Here is a 17500-nt window from a genome sequence, read left to right as displayed (position 1 = left end):
GGTCAAGGAAACCCCTCACTACGTGCAGAGCAGCCTAGCTCCTAGTAGATTGCGGATCTGGTCTTGTTGACAACCAGGATTAATCATCACAGGACGTTGCAGCCTGCATGGTGGTCCATAAGATTCACACACAAAGAGACACAACGGGGTGGGGCTGCTTTTGTGCCTACAGCTCAGAGAGCAAGCAATTGAGCTCACAGGAAGAGCTGTTTGAGCATGGAACTATGCAGGTAATGTTTCCAAACATAGGGAAAACACACAGCTATTTCTGTTCACAGATGCTTATCTAAGTCTTTGATGCTCTGTGTTGTTGTTTATTTTGTTTGTTTGCTTTTTTGTTTTCCATTTTCCTATATAGGCTCTCGATGCCCTTGGACTAGTCCCAATTAAACCTTCAGATGTTCAAATCAAGCACAAATATCCCTACTTCACTTTAAAGGTGAGACCTGCATATAACATCAATTATTCAGGTTGCTTACAGATATTGTCTGTCAATCATTGGGGAGGCACACATGCCACAGTACATGTGTGAAACCTAGGCAACAACTTTTGGGGGTTGGTTCTCTTTTTCCCCAGAGTGAGTCCCTGAAATTGAACTCTGGTCATTGGGCTTGACAGCATACACCTTAACACCCTGAGCCATCTTACAAAGCGAGCAAAACAGGCTTGAATCTGAATTGTGTTATTTTGTTAGTATTGCTCAATTCCGGCTTGTGTGGAGTGTTTTTTCTATTCTGTATTGTCTCCATTATGATGGCGTGTCAAGCACACCTCAGATTCTTGTGTGTGTGTGTGTGTGTGTGTGTGTGAGAGAGAGAGAGAGAGAGAGAGAGAGAGAGGGAGACTGGGTTTCTCTGTGTACCCTTGGCTGTCCTGGACTCACTTTGTAGACCAGGCTGGCCTCGAACTCACAACGATCCACCAGCTTCTGCCTCCCAAGTGCTGGGATTAAAGGCATGTGCCACCACACCCGGCACACCTCAGATTCTTTTTCTCTAATGTGAATATGGAAACTGATTCTATTCTTTGGGTATATTATGCATATCAGAAGCTCTACATCTTTTAAAAACCTCAGGACACAAGTTAGTGAACCTTTTTTCTTTTTTCTCTTTTTCTTTTTTTGGTTGTTCAAGACAGAGTTTCTCTGTATAGTCCTAGCTGTCCTGGAACTCACTTGATAGACCAGGCTGGCCTTGAACTCAGAGATCCACCTGTCTGTGTCTTCCAAGTGCTGGAATTAAAGGCGTGTACCACCACTGCCCAGTTAGTCAGCCTTTCTTCAAGTGTAGGAATACTTGTGCCTTAAAAAGTGACACTACATTTATGTATGTCTCCAGTGAAGCCATCTGGCATAAGAAATAATTTGAATACTGACATGTGCCAAGACTCAGAACAAGGCTCAGGACTGGCCCCGTTAGGCAGCTGTTGTTGAGATGCTAAATTTACCACACAGTAATGGGTTCTTGTGGGCCATTTTTTAAAGGAAATATAAATGTCTATTTACTCTAGATAGGGCACTGATAACAGACAAAATAAATTATTTTCCCCAGTCCAGCTTAACGATCCAGAGTGTTTACTAGGATAACTTACAGGTGCATGGGTGGGGCAATGTCTATAGGAACATAGATGAATGACTCACAGGCATTGTGAACTCACTGAAACTCCACATGTCGTGGGTAAGGATTCATTAAAGCTGAATCTCTGAAGCATCTCACACAATTTGCAGACAGCTCAGTTAATCAGAGAGTCTCCTCTCCCCAGCAATTGTTCATTTTGGAGAAGAAGTTTTTGTGAATCTTGTAAGTTTCAGAGACTTCTTGAGACTTGTGAGTTTCCTTTACTACCTGAGCCTTGGGGAGCCTTCCTCCAGGAAGGAATGTTTCCATTTGAAGGAAGTAACCATACAAAGCAGGCTTTTCAGTGTCACCAATCTGCTGTCTTCTTTCGTTTTCAGGTTCCTCAGATATACAAAATCAAGGGATATCAACAATTTTCTGTCAACAAGTCCTCAACAAATTACAGACTTCAGAAGCTTTCTCGGCCCCTTAAGCAAGGTGCTGAGGTAATGCATCCGCAGCTTCAAGAACTGCCCTCACTACTCATGTCCTACCATCAAAACTAACAGCCATTGAGTTGAAGGGATGACTAAGTAGTTAAGAGCATTGGTTGCTCTTGAAGGGAACTTAGGATGGATTCCCACCACCCATATGATGGCTCATAACCATCTACAATCCCAGTTTGAGGGGATCCAACAGGTGTGCATATGGTGCACATACATGCAGGCAAACATTCATGCACGGGAAGTTAAGTAGATAAATCTTTAAGAAAAAAGATAAGACTAACAGGTCATTCTTGGTCCTTACACAGGATGAAGTCACCACCATCATAGCTCTACCTAAGCAGGACACCACAGAGCTCTCTGCCAAGTCCTCCATCTTGAGTATGAAACCACCCGAGGGCTTAGCCATGTCGGTAGAATATGATCCTCTGTATGTTTTTGTAAGTACCAGTTGGCAGGTGCCTGTATTCTGTGTTCCTTTATTTCAGCAATTACCCTCCTCATAAGCATGAGTAGAACACATATTTCCTTCTTTGTTTCAGTTCAATTTTTCTTTACTAAATATCTGAGTTTACTTTTGTTATTTATTTGTGTGTAAGCCAGAGGGTGGGGACGGAGAGGCCATCTTGGATCTGGAGTTTCTCCAACATGGATGCTTGGATTTGAACTCTAGTTTTCATGATAAAGCAAGAAGCCCCTTTTCTAGCCCCATTAAAAAAAAATGTCTCATAGCCCAGGGATGGCCTCAAACATAGGGATGCAGCCAAGGATGACCTTGAACTCCCAACCCTCACACCTCTACCTCCTGATTACCAGGATGACAAATGCGCAACACTACATCCATTTTCATGTAGTGCTGGGGATTGAACCTAGGGCTTGACAAATGCTCAGCAAGTGCGCTGATGAGCTACACCCCAGCCCTGGGATACGTTTTCTCTTTGGCATTTCAAGCCAGCTGAGTGCTCATCATCCTCCACCTTCTGACTGTGGATGTTATGATACGGCACCCTGACTTCCAAACAAGCTGGACTGTTCCGCTGAAGTGAGCCCAAACAAGCCTGTTCTCTCTTATGTTCCTATTGTTGGAGTATTTTTTTTAATTTTATTTATTTATTTATTGGTTTTTTGAGACAGGGTTTCTCTGTGTAGTCTTGGCTGTCCCAGACTCGCTTTGTAGACCAGACTGGCCTCGAACTCACAGCAATCTGCCTGTCTCTGCCTCCCAAGTGCTGAGATTACAGGCGTGTGCCACCACACCCAGCTGTTGGAGTACTTTTTTTTTTTTCACACTGCAAGGAAAAGAAACTAAGGCAGACCCAGAGACAGATTCACTCTTTAAAAGCAGTCTGCCCACTTAATAACCCCCTCATTGATCGTGGCTAGGAGCAGTCTCGAACTGTGATCCCAGTGACAACTTCCTCATGACGTCAACAAATCTGCATAACACCTAACAAAACTCTTAAACGGGAAAGTGCGTATATGAAGATGAGATACTGAAAAAACAAAAAACAAAAACAAAAAACCCTGAGGTTCTGCTCTTGTGCCCCAGTTTGCTAGGAAAGCTGACATGTGTTCCCATTGTTAGTGCTAGTGGGAGCCGCAGGGAGCATTGCTGCCACCTCTCCCCTGCCATCAATCTGGTCTTCCTCTCGTTCACAGAATCCCAACCCAGGGCTGTTTGCCATGAAGCAACCTCTGACCTACGCAGAAACTCTGATAGATTACCACTTGTGCTCTCACCCCAAGTACAAGTTCACCCAAGAGTCCCACCTGGGGTCCAGCATTCCTCTCACCCAAAAGGAGTTTCTCCATCATACGGTAATGTGAGCCCCAGGCTCCCTTGGCAGAGCTGGCCGTGGATGTGCAGAGGGGCAGAGAACGGGGAGAGAGGGCAACGGCTGGCACTGAAAAAAAGAGGACAAGGCTGGCAAGGTGGTTCAGGGGGTAAAGGTGCTTGCCACCAAGGCTGATGATCTGAGTTCAATTCCTGGGACCCACATGGTAGAAGGACACCAAAGAGAGCACTGACTCCCACGTGTTGCCCTCTGACAACTTGTGTGCATGTGCATACGCACGCGCGTGCTCACACACACAGCATACTCTCACACACACTTCTGTACATGCATGAGCACACATGCAAATAACACATGCACGCATGTGTACATGCACATGTACACACATGTTCAAAATAGACACAATTTAAACAACAAAAAGAGGAGGGCTTGTAGCCTCAGCCACGGACCAAGAGTAGTGACCGCAGTCCTCACACTGCCAGATGCAAAGGATACAGGACTGTTCTCAGTGTCACCCTGTCTCTACCCACCTTTCTGCTGTCTGCTGTGCTTTTACCAACACCTTCACTCATTCTGACTGAAAGTGGAAGTTATTACTTACTAATATTTCAACCATATGAAAATAGTCATGTGGTACTCCAGGCTCTGGCTGCCTCCTGACTGTGGTGGACCCTTTAACATACAAATATCAACCACTTGCCCTTTTGGTTCACTGGGCACAGAACTCACACTATCCTTGCTGAACACTCCCATATGCAACCATCCTAAGCCTTACATAACCATAGCTCCTCCCTCATCTCCACCATGAGTCACCACTGCCACCACGTCTGAGCTGCCAAAAGAAACTTCTGATCTGGCTTGTAAGGCCTTGGTGGGTTAGGAGACTGTGGACATGGCTCAGTCAGTAAAGTGCCTGCCCCCACAAGCTTAAGGACCTGAGTTCAGATCTCCAGGGCCTACATAAATCCAGGCATGGTGGCCCAGGCATGTAACCCCAACAGCAGGGAGACGGGAACAGCTGGATTCCTGCAGGCTATTGGCTAGCCGCTGTAGCCAAATCTGCAAGCCCCAGGTTTCTCTCTCTCTCTCTCTCTCTCCTCTCCCATCCTCCTCTCTCTCTCTCTCTCTCTCTCCTCTCTCTCTCTCTCTCTCTCTCTCTCTCCCTCTCTCTCTCTCTCTCTCTCTCTCTCACACACACACACACACACAGAGACAGACAGACAGACAGACAGACAGACAGACATCCTCAATGTGTATCCATTGCCCAAAGAGCAACTCCACTGGCCTGGCCCTCAAGTCCCTTGGTGACCTGCCTACCTCTCTAAACACAGGCACCACCCCCATCATGGTCCCTGCACTCAGCTCAACTGCTGGTGGCCTAATAGCTCCGTCCTATGGGAGTGGTTCCCCTGCACTGTGCCCCCTGCCTGAGCACTGCCCACCCTCTTTGAGCCTTGCTTTCTTCAGCATCACTTTTACATCTGGCAGAAAGACTTGGAAGGCCACACCTGCCCTCACTCATCACCACATCTCCTGAACTGGAGCAACTGCCTTTGCTTCAGAGAATGTCAGTCACGCTTAACAAAAGAATATATTTGGAGCCCAGCTTTTGGAACTTCAAACTAGTCTGCTGAATGAAGAGAAGACTAAGACACACCTTTGCTAGTTATTCTTGGTCCTATAGCAAAGCACTTGGGAAAAGCATTTTTTTTTTTCTTTTTCTTTTTTTCTTTTTTTCTGGTTTTTCGAGACAGGGTTTCTCTGTGTAGCCTTGGCTGGCCTGGACTCCCTTTGTAGACCAGGCTGGCCTCGAACTCACAGTGATCCACCTGCCTGTGACTCCTGAGTTCTGGGATTAAAGGCGTGTGCCACCACCACACCCCGCCTGGGAAAAGCATCTTAAGGCAGAAAGAGCACCCGAGGCAGCTGGTCACATGACATCCACCATCGGAAAGAAAGAGGGAGGGGTGCTGGGGCTCAGCTCACTTCCGCCTTTCTATCCAGCTCATGGGATGGGCCCGCCCACCATTAAGACGGACTGTCGCACTTCAACTCGTCCAACTTTTATTTTACTATTTTTTTAAAGATTTATTTATTATTATGTATACAGTGCTGTGCCTGCATGTACATCTACAGGCAGAAGAGGACATCCGATCACATTATAGATAGTTGTGAGCCACCATGTGGTTGCTGGGAATTGAACTCAAGACCTGTGGAAGAGCAGACAGTGCTCTTAACCGCTGAGCCATCTCTCCAGCCCCAACTCATGCAACTTTTAGAAACCCTCAGAGGCATTCCCAGAGGTCTGTCCCCTAGGTGACTATACAGGCTGCTGTCAAGTCAACAGTCAATAGTAGCCCTCACAGCCGCCTAACACTTCCTTTTCACATCCCACCCCAACCATCTTTCATCACAGGATATAATTCCTGGAATCATGAACTGGAAGAGGTTCCAGCCCCTGGTGTTCTCCTCCTTCTCCGACTACCCTAGGCTGGAAGCCACTCAGAGGTAAGCCAGGAAACTGCTGCCGCCCCCCCCCCGCCCCTGCCGGGGTACGCTTGCGCGGTGAGGTCGGTTAAGGAGTCTGGGAGACCTGGGCTCAAAGGCCAGCAGTGACCAATCAGCGTTTCAAAGCGTGAGAGTGGGGCTTGCCTACCAAGGGGATACAATGAGAGATGGCTGATTTTCGTGTTTTAAATGTATCTTAGTTAGACATACTTTTTAACAGTAATGCGATGCTGTTAATTGGCAGGGCTCCAGCACAGACAGAGAACTGGCTGGTCATATAACTCTGCTGAGATAGTCATTGTCCATTTTTTCTTTTTGGTGTGTGTGTGTGTGTGTGTGTGTGTGTGTGTGTCTGTGTACAGTTACACATGTCCATGTACACACATACTCATGGAGGACAGAAGACAGTCTTGAGTAATCTTCATTTGAAACTGCAACTTCTCTTATTTATTTTTATTTTTTACTTATTTTTTATTAATTTATTCAGACTACAACTCAATTGTTATCCCCTCACTTGTATCCTCCCGCTCTTCCCTCCTTCCTGCTTTCCCCCTCCTCCCCTTTTTATATATATTTTGAGATATGGTCTTTCGTTAGCACCTGGAGCTAGCTGGTCCCACTAGTATAGCCAACCTAGGGAGCCTCCCGTCTCTGCCTCCTCCACGCTGGGATTGCAGGTGTTCGCCACCAAAACCCCAGCTTTTTAAAAGTGTGTTCTGGAGGCTAGAACTCGAGTTCTTGGCATCAGATTCAGGTCCACAAGCTTGCGTGGAAAACACTTTATTGAGTCACTTCCTGGGCCCTTATGTCGAATCTTCTTCATTGTGAAACAGAGGCCATGATGACAACTTCGCTGGGCTGTTGCAAATGCCTTGCTTTTGGTAACCGCACTCATTCTTTCACCACTAGATGGCAGCAGCATCCCCCAAACCAACTCATTTTGCGGGAAGACTAGAATGCTTTCAAATTGACCTTTTTTTTCTTTTTTTAAAAGTCTCCATTTTTTTATTTAATAAATGTATTGAGATTACAACTCAATTGTTATCCCATCACTTGTATCCTCCCGTTCCTCCCTCCCTCCTGCTTTTGTTTTGTTTTGTTTTGTTTTGTTTTTTTGAGACAGGGTTTCTCTGTGTAGTCTTGGCTGTCCTAGACTCGCTTTGTCCTGGCCTCGAACTCACAGCAATCCGCCTGCCTCTGCCTCCCGAGTGCTGGGATTAAAGGCGTGCTCTACCACGCCTGCTTTCACCCTATTCCCCTCCCCTAGGTCTATGACCGAGGGGGACCTCCTCCCCCACTATATGGTCATAGGCATCAAGTCTCATCTTGGCAGCCTGCTTATTCTTTCTTTGAGTGCCACCAGGCCTCCTCACCAGGGGCAGGTAGTCAAATATGGGGCACCAGGGTTCATGTCAGAGTCAGTCCCCCACTCTCCACATAACTGGAGAATGTCCTGCCCGTTAGCTAGATCTGAGCAGGGGTTTGATGTTTTCTGCTTGTATTGTCCTTGGTTGGTGCGGTAGTTTGAGCAGACCCCCCTGGGCCCAGATCCACCCATCACGATGCTCTTCTTTTAGGTTTCTAGGACCCTCTGGATCCTTCTATTTCCTATCATTCTAGTTTCGTCTCTGATGCAGTGATAAAAATAAATGCTCTGACACAAGCAGCTTAGTGAAGAAAGGGTTTACTTGCCTTCCAATTCCAGGTTATAGTCTGTCACTGCAGGGCAGTCAGGACAGCCGCTTCAAGCACCATCACATCCACAGTCAAGAGCAGAGGCCGGATAGAGCCCTTTTTTGTTTATTCTTAGCTAGCTTTCTCCTGTCAGACAGTTCAGGACCTGCTGCCCACAGAATGTGGGTGCCTACAGCCACCCATGATGGGCTGGGTCTTTCTGCATCAGTAACAATCAATATCTACACACACACACACACACACACACACACCGCACACCTGATATAAACCCATATGGTCGCTGGGGCATAACTCCAGTGCACCTACTGTTCACATACATGGGTCCCAAGTATTCAACATTAGCCAATTCATTTTTCCAAAGCAGCATCCTTGGAAAGATCTCCCAAGGCTGTTCTTTTAGTGGCAAGTCCGGAGGAGATCACCATGGCGAGGAATAGCCGTGAATTAAACATGAAAGTCATATCAATGAAAACCCTCCTGCCATGACTTCTTGCCTTTAGCTCTTTGTGCCTGAATGGTCTGTGAGGCCAGTTTATTTCAGATAAGTTGCCATTGCATAATAGCTCAAAAATCAGGAGCAGGGCCCAGGTGGGGGTGAGCTCAGCTGACACAGTCCTTGTGTAGCGTACACAGAGCTGTGGGCGTGGTCCCAGCATCGTAGGCACCGGACAAGGTGGCACCCATCTGTAATCTCAGCACCAGGAAGTGCAGGCGGGAGAATCACGAGTTCTAAGTTATTCTCAGCTACGTAGTTAAATTCAAGGCCAGCCTGCGCTCAATGAGGCCTTGTCTCAAAAGAAAAATCTTTATTTACTTTTTATTATGGGTCTATTGGATTGAAGGTCATGCTGTTGTTTCTAAAAGCAGCTACAAACAATAGTGATGATTATTTTTCTGAATTCTGTATTAATTCTTTCAGGGTGCTATAACAAAGTGCTATAGTCTCTATATTTCTTAATATGTCAAGGCACCAGGCAGATTTTGTCTAGTGGGGACTTACTTCACGGACAGGTCACCTTTTCTACTTTATTTACCTTCTGTGCATGTGTGCGTGGGTATGGGTGCACTTAGGCCACATTACTTATGTGGAGACTAGAGGTCAGCTTTCAGGAGTCTGTTTCCTTTTGGCTGCTTCTCCTCCTCCTCTTCCTCCTCCTCCTCCTCCTTTTGTTTGTTGGCTTGTTTTTGCTTTTGTTTTTGTTTTTCAAGACAGAGTTTCTCTGTATAGTCCTGGCCGGCCTCAAACTCACAGAGATCCACCTGCCTCTGTCTTCCCAAGTGCTAGGATTAAAGGCATGCGCCACCACTGCCTGGCTTCCTTTGGCTTCTTAATTCCCCTTTCTTACTGATTTAATTTTACTTTGTAAGTTTCCCAAACTCAGAACTACACAAAAAGTTCTTTTTTTAAAAAAAAAATCCCCTTAGCCGGGCAGTGGTGGTGCACGCCTTTAATCCCAGCACTTGGGGAGACAAAGGCAGGCGGATCACTGTGAGTTCGAGGCCAGTCTGGTCTACAAAGTGAGTCTAGGACAGCCAAGGCTACACAGAGAAACCCTATCTCGAAAAAACAAAACAAAAAAGAAAACAAAAACAACAACAACAACAACAAAAGAAGCCAAACTCCTTATCTCAACTATTTTAATGCCTTCAATGCTCAAGCCTTTTTAAAATAATAAGTTACATTTCTAGAGGAAGGGAAGATGGCTAAATGAGTAAAGTGTGTGTTGTATGAGCATCGGGACAAGAGTTCGAATCCCCCGCACCTATGGAGATGCTGGGCAAGCTGGTATGTGCCTAATCCCAGCACTTGGGAGGCAGAATCAAGGGATCCTTACCAGATCAATGAATTCTGGGCTCAGCGAGAGACTCCATTTCCATGTATAAGGTAGAGGATGAAAAAGGAAGGCACCTGAAGTCAACCTCTGGGGCTCCACACAAATGTGCATACAAATCTACATGTGCCCACACACGTGCAAACATGCACATACATATGCACACGCTACACACTACACTGTACATATAGGGGCCTCAGAATGTAGCTCAGTTAGTAGGTTACTTGCCTAACACGCCCAAAACCCTGGGTACAATCCCCAACACAGTATAAACCAGGCATACCAATGTGTCATATCCCTGTAACCCCAGCACTTAAAAGGTAGCAGCAGAAAGATCAGAAGTTCAAGGTCATCCTCAGCTAAGTGTGAGTTTGAAGCTTATATGCATATGTGAGACCTTGTGTCAACAAAACAAAACAGCACAGCACAGCACACAGAAGCCAGTGTAAGTGCTGGTACATCTGTGGTCCTCACTGTTTGTTGTCATTTTCCACAGAAGTGACTGGTATAGTTCTGTGATGCTGCCTATGGAGGCCCCTGCCCCACTGGACGCCTTACCAGAAGAAGACAGACTGGAAACTACTGAGCGGTATTTTTCTGACTTTATTTTGGGGGGGCATCTGGTGTGTGAGGTGTTGAGTTTCCACGTGAGGTACTGTGAGGGATTGTGGATGAACACACAGCACCTGAGTGTGTACTCAAAAGGGACAGATAAGTCTGATGCCCAACTGTGCCCCTGGGAGATGAGACTGTCACCTCCTGGTACAAAATCGAGCATCTCGGATGTCTGAGATGTGAGGAGCCAGGGGAGATGGCTCAGTTAATAATGTGCTTGACAGACAAGCGCGAAGACCAGCTTCTCTTCCTCAGCATACATACAAAACACCAGACACAGGCCTGGAGAGATGGCTCAGCAATTAAGAGCATCGGCTGTTCCTGCAGAGGACCCAAGTTTGACTCCCAGACCCCACGTGACTGCTCGCAGATACCTGTGACTCCAGTTTGGGGGATCCATGCACACATATGGTACATATCATACATGCAAGCAAACACTCATAACTAGAAAAAAAAAAGGGCCAGCCACAGTGGCACACACCTGCAACCCCAGTGCTGGGGTCACGGACACGACCAGATCCTTGGTGCCCACACAGCAGCCAGTCTAGCTGGATCGGTGTGTTCCAGGTTCGATGAAGAATCCTGTCTCAAAAATTAATAACATAGAGATAGAGGAAGTCACCCGACACTGACCTCAGGATTCTTTGTGCATACACAGAGACACAAATACCACGAGCACATGCACACTCACGTATGCACAAGGAATATAAACTAGGAGCAAGGTAGCTGCATTTCCTTTTACTAATTATAAAAGTCCAACAGCTAGTGAGCATGTGTCCTTAAATCCAGCTAGGAGCCCAGCAGCAGACAGGAGAACTGGAGATGCGAGCCAGGCACGGCTCAGGTCAGGCCCCAGAGCATTTTCTGTACTGTGAGCCCTTCGGTGTGACACTTTAGCTGTTATCACCTGCCGCCGCCCTCTCTGCAAACGCTTCTTCGTTGGTGGGCATCACTTTTTTTTCTCCGTGTGCGCGTGTGCGTGCATGCGTGTGTTTGCACATGCATGTGAAGGCCAGAGGCCATCCTTTGCTGTTCTTCTAAGCATGTTTGTGGTTGTTTAAAACAGGATCTTTCACTGGCCTGGAGCTTACCAGTTGAGCTAGGCTGGTTGGCCAGCGAGCCTCGGAACCCACCTGTCTCTTGTCTCCCCAGGGCTGGCATCACGAGCATGCATTACTGCACCTTGGTTTCTGGCGACTGAACTCAGGTCCGCATACCTATGCAGCGAGCACTTTATAGACTGAGCCATCCGCCCAGCCCTCATTTTCACTCTTAATCAACCCACACTTTCCTGTTCTAAATTATACCATAAGTTACAATGAAGCAAAGAGACCCTGATAACCCGGCCACTGAGAACCATTCACCCGTGTCATAGGCCAGTGTCCATGCCAGCCTTGCTGAGCACAGGAAACGGCTCATCCTTGCCAGGCAAAGTACCTCTTACTCAGTACATGCTCAAAAGTAATTGCTTGTGACAAACTCTTTCTTTCTCTAATCAACACATACTATATTGATAGTTTCAGCACATTTCCATGAAAAATAAACAATTAGCCAAATCCTAAATATCCGAGGCATGTAGCCAATTCCTCTGACACCTGCCCACATGCTCTGAGAGTTGGCAGAACTTGAGCGTGCACACTTGGAAGCGAGATCTACATAGGAAGATTCAAAGTTCTACTTGAGGCTCAGTACAAGGCCTTTCCTTTTTTGTTTCTGTTTTAGTTTTGGTTTTTCGAGACAGGGTTTCTTTGTGTAGCGCTGGATGTCCTGGAATTCTCTCTGTAGACCAGGCTGGCCTTGAACTCAGAGTGCCATCTGTCTCTGCCTTCTGAGTGCTGGGATTAAAGGCATGTGCCACCATGCTTGGCCTGGCCCTTGATTTTTAGAAAAAAACGTGTGTGTGTGTGTGTGTGTGTGTGTGTGTGTGTGTGTTTGTGTGTGTACTCACACTTGTCCAGGTGTTCATGAGATGGCCAGAGGACAACTTGCAGAAGTCAGTTTTCTCCTTGCACCATGTGGGTTCCGGGGATCAAACTCAGTTCTCCAGGCTTCGTGGTGAGCACCTTTAGCTGCTGAGCCATCTCACTGGACCACATAGGAGAGCCTTTCTTGAGACTGCTGCAGACACAGTGGGATAGTCCCTATTTGCTTCAGGCTGACAAAGAGTCCTGTCTGGCCATTTAAGGAGAGAGCAGACCCGGGCAGGACCAGCCCTTCCTCCGCTCATCACTCAAGTGCACACTGTTGTGACTCAGTTTCCTCACCCTTGAAATGGTACCCACTGCATGGGAGTAGAGTATCGGAATTAAATGAGACAATACGATGCTGAGGAGGAAGCTAAAAAATCAGAATATAACATTTCCCAAGCATTAAATGTTCATCAGGCAGTTCATGGGAGGCCCACAACCCGTGCCCCCACCCAACCCCCATGGAGATGAGGAAGCTGCCAATAGGGGCTAATGTTTGCAATCTCATCAGTGTGTAATAAATGCTCACTCTCACCTATATGGCGCTATGACAGCTTTTTGCAGCTTTCAAGGCTATTTCATGTGGGAGGGGCAGTATGGTCACATGTCAGGGATGCACACACAGAGTGCATAGGTACATGTGTACATGTGTGTGGGATCATGTGGAGCCCAGAGGTTAACCTGAAGTGTAGTTCTTTGGTCACTTTCTGCCTTGTGTTCTCAGACAGGGACTCTCATGGAACCTGAAACTCACAGTGGGCTGGCTGACCAGCAAGGTCCAGGAGCCACCTGCCCCTGCCTCCCTAGCGCTGGGATTACAAGCTCCTGTCTCCACACCCAGCCCTTTACTTGGGTGCAGAGGCTAGAACTCGGGTCCTCATGCTCCCAGTGCAGCCATTTCCCCAGCCCTAACGGGACACTATCAGGGCCTCCTCTGTGCATGAGCAGTGACTAGATAATGCTGTTCCTGTTTGTGAATCCAAGCCTTGAAGCTATCACTGCCTTCATTGCTGGGAGCATTTCACTTTGACCTTTTCTCCTACAAACATTGACTATTTGAAACCAAAGCTAAATTTCCCCAGCCTTTCTTGCACCCATGCCCCACACTTGACTGGGACACCAGCAGATAATGTGTAGGCTACCTGTGAAAATGCCTTACAAGGTAAGTGTGTCTCCTCCACACACTCACTCCCCACTTTCTCCAGCTAAAACTCGGGCAGTCAGTGACCCAGTTTAGTCAGCCAACAACAGGCCACAGGTCAGCCAGCAACAGCCCGTGTGCAAACATAGCCTGCTGCCTTGTGTGTAAATAAAGTTTTGTTGTAACCAGCCACACCCCTTCATTCACGTATTTTCTGTGCTTCCTATAATGGTTAGGCTTTGGTTATGAACCTGACAGGATCTAGAATCATGAAAGAGATAAACCTCTGGGCATAGCTGTGAGGGAATTTCCAGATTGTGCTAATTGAGGTACCACCGTAAATATGGGTGGCTTCATTCAGTGTGCTGGGGACCCAGGCTAAATAAAAGTGAAAAGCAAGCTGAATACCTCATCTTCCTCTGCTTCCTGAGTGCAGAGCCAGCTGCCTCAAGCTCCTGCCACTTGACCTTCCCACACACACATACACGCCCTGCCTGCCACGATGGACTGTGAGCCCTTGAACTGTGAGCCCTTGAACTGTGAGCCAAAATAAACCTATCCTTTCTTTAGTTGCTATTGTCAGGTGTTTTGCCATAGCAACGCATAAGTTACTAATCAAGTCCTTTAGTGCCTCATGGCAAAGCTAAGTAGTTATAACTGAGACCCACAACACACAGAGTCTTCAAAGAAAGACTCTCATGGTACCCAGACTTTCTCACCACTGTGACAAAACAGCCAAAAAGAGAAAGGGTCTGCTCTGGCTCACAGCTTCAAAGGTCCGTGGTTGGCTGAGTCTGTTTCTCTGTGCCCAGGACAAGCTAGAAACATCAGGGAGACAGGAACCCATGCTCAGTGGCCAGAAAGCCAAGAGAAGAGAAACAGGAAGTGTTTGGGAATTGTATGCCCTTCACAGGGGTGCCCCCTGTGCTCTGCTTCATCCAGTCAGCTCCCATCACCCATGAATGTCATCAATTCTTTTTTTTTTTAAAGTTATGTATTACTGTGTATACAGTGCTCTGCCTGCATGCACACTTGCACGCCAGAAGAAGACGTCGGTCATATAATAGATGGTTGTGAGCCACCATGTGGTTGCTGAGAATTGAACTCAGGACCTCTAGAAGAGCAGTCAGTGCCCTTAACTGCTGAGCCATCTCTCCAGGCCCATGTCATCAATTCTTAATCATCAATGAATTACCTCATTGATTAAGTCTGAGCCTTTTCTGAACCAACATTTTAAAAGTCCCCACCACAGAACCCCACTGTACTGCGAACCAAGCCTTCAACACGAGGCCTTGGGGGAGGTGCTTTCATAGCCTGGTATTAGCCTGAGTTATAAAAAGCAACTGGAAGATACAAATAAACTGGATCCAACTGGGGCAGTGGCTATTTAGGGAACATGATTGCACATAAGCATGGTAACCTGAACCTAGAACCCCAGAATCCTCACAAAGGCTGAGCGCCGTCCTGCAAGTCTGAACTTGGAGCATTGTTAATGCAAGGTAGAAGGTGGCGACAGAAGTCGCTAGGCTATCAGTAGCCAGGTAGCCTGGGTGTCTCAAACAAGATAGAAAGCACGTCAGAGACAGAGAGACAGAGAGACAGAGAAATAAACTTGAATTTCCTTCACTAAAAACTATTTAGAAAGCCTGGCATGATGACACACACCTTTAATCCCAGCACTCGGGAGGCAGAGGCAGGTGGATTGCTGTGAGTTCGAGGCCAGCCTGGTCTACAAAGCAAGTCCAGGATAGCTAAGGCTACACATAGAACCCTGTCTTGAAAAAATAAAAAAACGAGCCGGGTGTGGTGGCACATGCCTTTAATTTCAGCACTTGGGAGGCAGAGGCAGGCAGATCACTGTGAGTTCGAGGCCAGCCTGGTCTACAAAGCGAGTCCAGGACAGCCAAGGCTACACAGAGAAACCCTGTCTCAGAGAGAGAGAGAGAGAGAGAAGAAAAAACAAAAACAAACAAACAAACAAAGACTATTTATAAATAGACTGTTGACAAGGTGACCCAAACTCAGAAAGAGGAAAAATGTTTTCTCTCACATGCAGTTCCTAACCTAGAGCGTGCACATACACACACGGAAACAGGCGTGAGTGTGGGTAAAGCTTAAAAATCCAGAGAGGAGACGCAGAGGGTGATAATAGGTGATGAGGAAGCAGTGGGCATTAGGCGACAAGACACATGGGAAGTGAAAGAGGAATTAGTCTAGAGTGGGAAGGCGACAAGGGGGACGCAGCGGTGGCAAGAGATAAGGACAACCACAAAAAGACATTTTGCTCTAAAACGCATAATGGTACTTAATGTATCATATGTTGATGTTTTTTTCAATGTCAAAGAAACACACTGTTTGATTTCCCAGCAGCTGTGAACGTTCTAGTTATCCGTGGCTTTAGATCTATTTTAAGCCCATTGTATCCAGAGGACCTACGTCATCGAATGAATCCAATCTTTTGAAACCATTTGGGCTTCTTTATTGTGGAGACACAGGCTAAATGCCGAGGTCCTCCCTGGATAAACATGCCAGGTGCATTTGAAAGGAGCCTGAAATCTGTGACCTCCCTTTTTAAAAACAGCTTTTTTAGTCCCCGGGCTATAACCATCTGCCCCTCAGCACCGCTGGCTGGTGGGGCCGGTGCGTGCGGCTGCCCTCTGCCTCTCTGCACACAGACTCGGCAGAATTCGGAGAAAGATGCGCCATCCCCACTCAATGTCGACTTCCTTCCCAGAGACCTCTGTGAGCAGAGCGTAGACATCATGCTGACTCCAGAAATGATCCAAGTGGAATTCCCCATTCCGGACCACAAGGAAGCCAACAAAGAGAAGTAAGTGGGCCTTTGCGCCTGGGATGAGGTCTGTCCTGGGTGGCGGTCAGAACTGTCGTCACGTCTGAGTAAGCGCTGGCACAGGCACAGCTCCAGCGTTGCCATTTATACTCGCTCATCTCCTTCAAACGCTTTAGCAAGTCAGCCTTTTAAAACCAAGTCCACAGGGCTGATGTCTCAGAGGTTAAGAGCGCACACTGCTCTCCCAGAGAATCTGAGTTCAGTGCCCAGCACACACAGCAGCTCAAGGCTGCCTGTAACTCCAGCTCCTGGGGATCCAATGCTCTCTTCTGACCTTTTGGACACCACATTTACACACACAAGCCCACACACAATTATACACACACACACACACACACACACACACACACACACACACACACACACACACACATATATATGTATGGTTTTTGTTTTTTGTTTTTGTTTTTTTGGTTTTTGAGACAGGGTTACTCTGTGTAGCCTTGGCTGTCCTGGACTCACTTTGTAGACCAGGCTGGCCTCGAACTCACAGAAATCCGCCTGCCTCTGCCTCCCAAGTGCTGGGATGAAAGGCATGCGCCACCATACCTGGCCCTACACATATTCTTTTAATAACAATAAAATATTTTTAAAACTTGAATCCAGATATGGGAGGATCAGTTCAGGGCTCACTGAACAGGCATGTGAACCCAAATTTGAACCCCCAGAACCTATGGTTTGTTTTGTTTTGTTTTGTTTTTAAAGAGGCAAATTGGACGTTGGTGGGACAGGCCTATAATCCCAGCAGTTGAGAGGGGTAGAGGATCTATGTAAATTCAAGGCCACCCTGGTCTACATAATAAATATCAGGATAGCCAGGGCTACATAGAGAGACTCTGTTTCAAAAAGGGGGTGGGAAAAAAGCAAGGCATGATAGTGTGTATCTGTAATCTCAGCACCCGGGAATCAGAGACGGGAGGGTTGCTAGGGCTGGCTGGCCAGCTTAACTGAATCAGTGCGCTCCAGGTTCAGTGAGAGCCCCTGCCTCAGAAATGTAAGGCAAAGAGCCCCAAGGAAGATAGCCAACATGAGGCTCTGG

General features: G+C 47.1%; 1 protein-coding gene across 1 annotated transcript in view; it reads left to right on the top strand.

Moving 5' to 3' along the window:
- Positions 1-17500, top strand: part of Cfap221 (cilia and flagella associated protein 221) — a 79045-nt gene that overhangs the window by 60734 nt on the left and 811 nt on the right. Inside the window, exons 17-23 of the mRNA XM_051148193.1 lie at positions 359-439; positions 1955-2062; positions 2368-2499; positions 3719-3877; positions 6269-6360; positions 10384-10476; positions 16345-16440. Of these exons, the coding sequence (XP_051004150.1) occupies positions 359-439; positions 1955-2062; positions 2368-2499; positions 3719-3877; positions 6269-6360; positions 10384-10476; positions 16345-16440 (761 nt within the window). The remainder of the gene's footprint in view (positions 1-358; positions 440-1954; positions 2063-2367; positions 2500-3718; positions 3878-6268; positions 6361-10383; positions 10477-16344; positions 16441-17500) is intronic.

The sequence above is a fragment of the Acomys russatus genome, chromosome 6, assembly GCF_903995435.1.
Source record: "Acomys russatus chromosome 6, mAcoRus1.1, whole genome shotgun sequence".
In the NCBI taxonomy this organism is placed as follows: Eukaryota; Metazoa; Chordata; class Mammalia; order Rodentia; family Muridae; genus Acomys; species Acomys russatus.
Note: the sequence above shows the minus strand (reverse complement) of the source record. Positions and strands in the feature narration are given on the sequence as shown.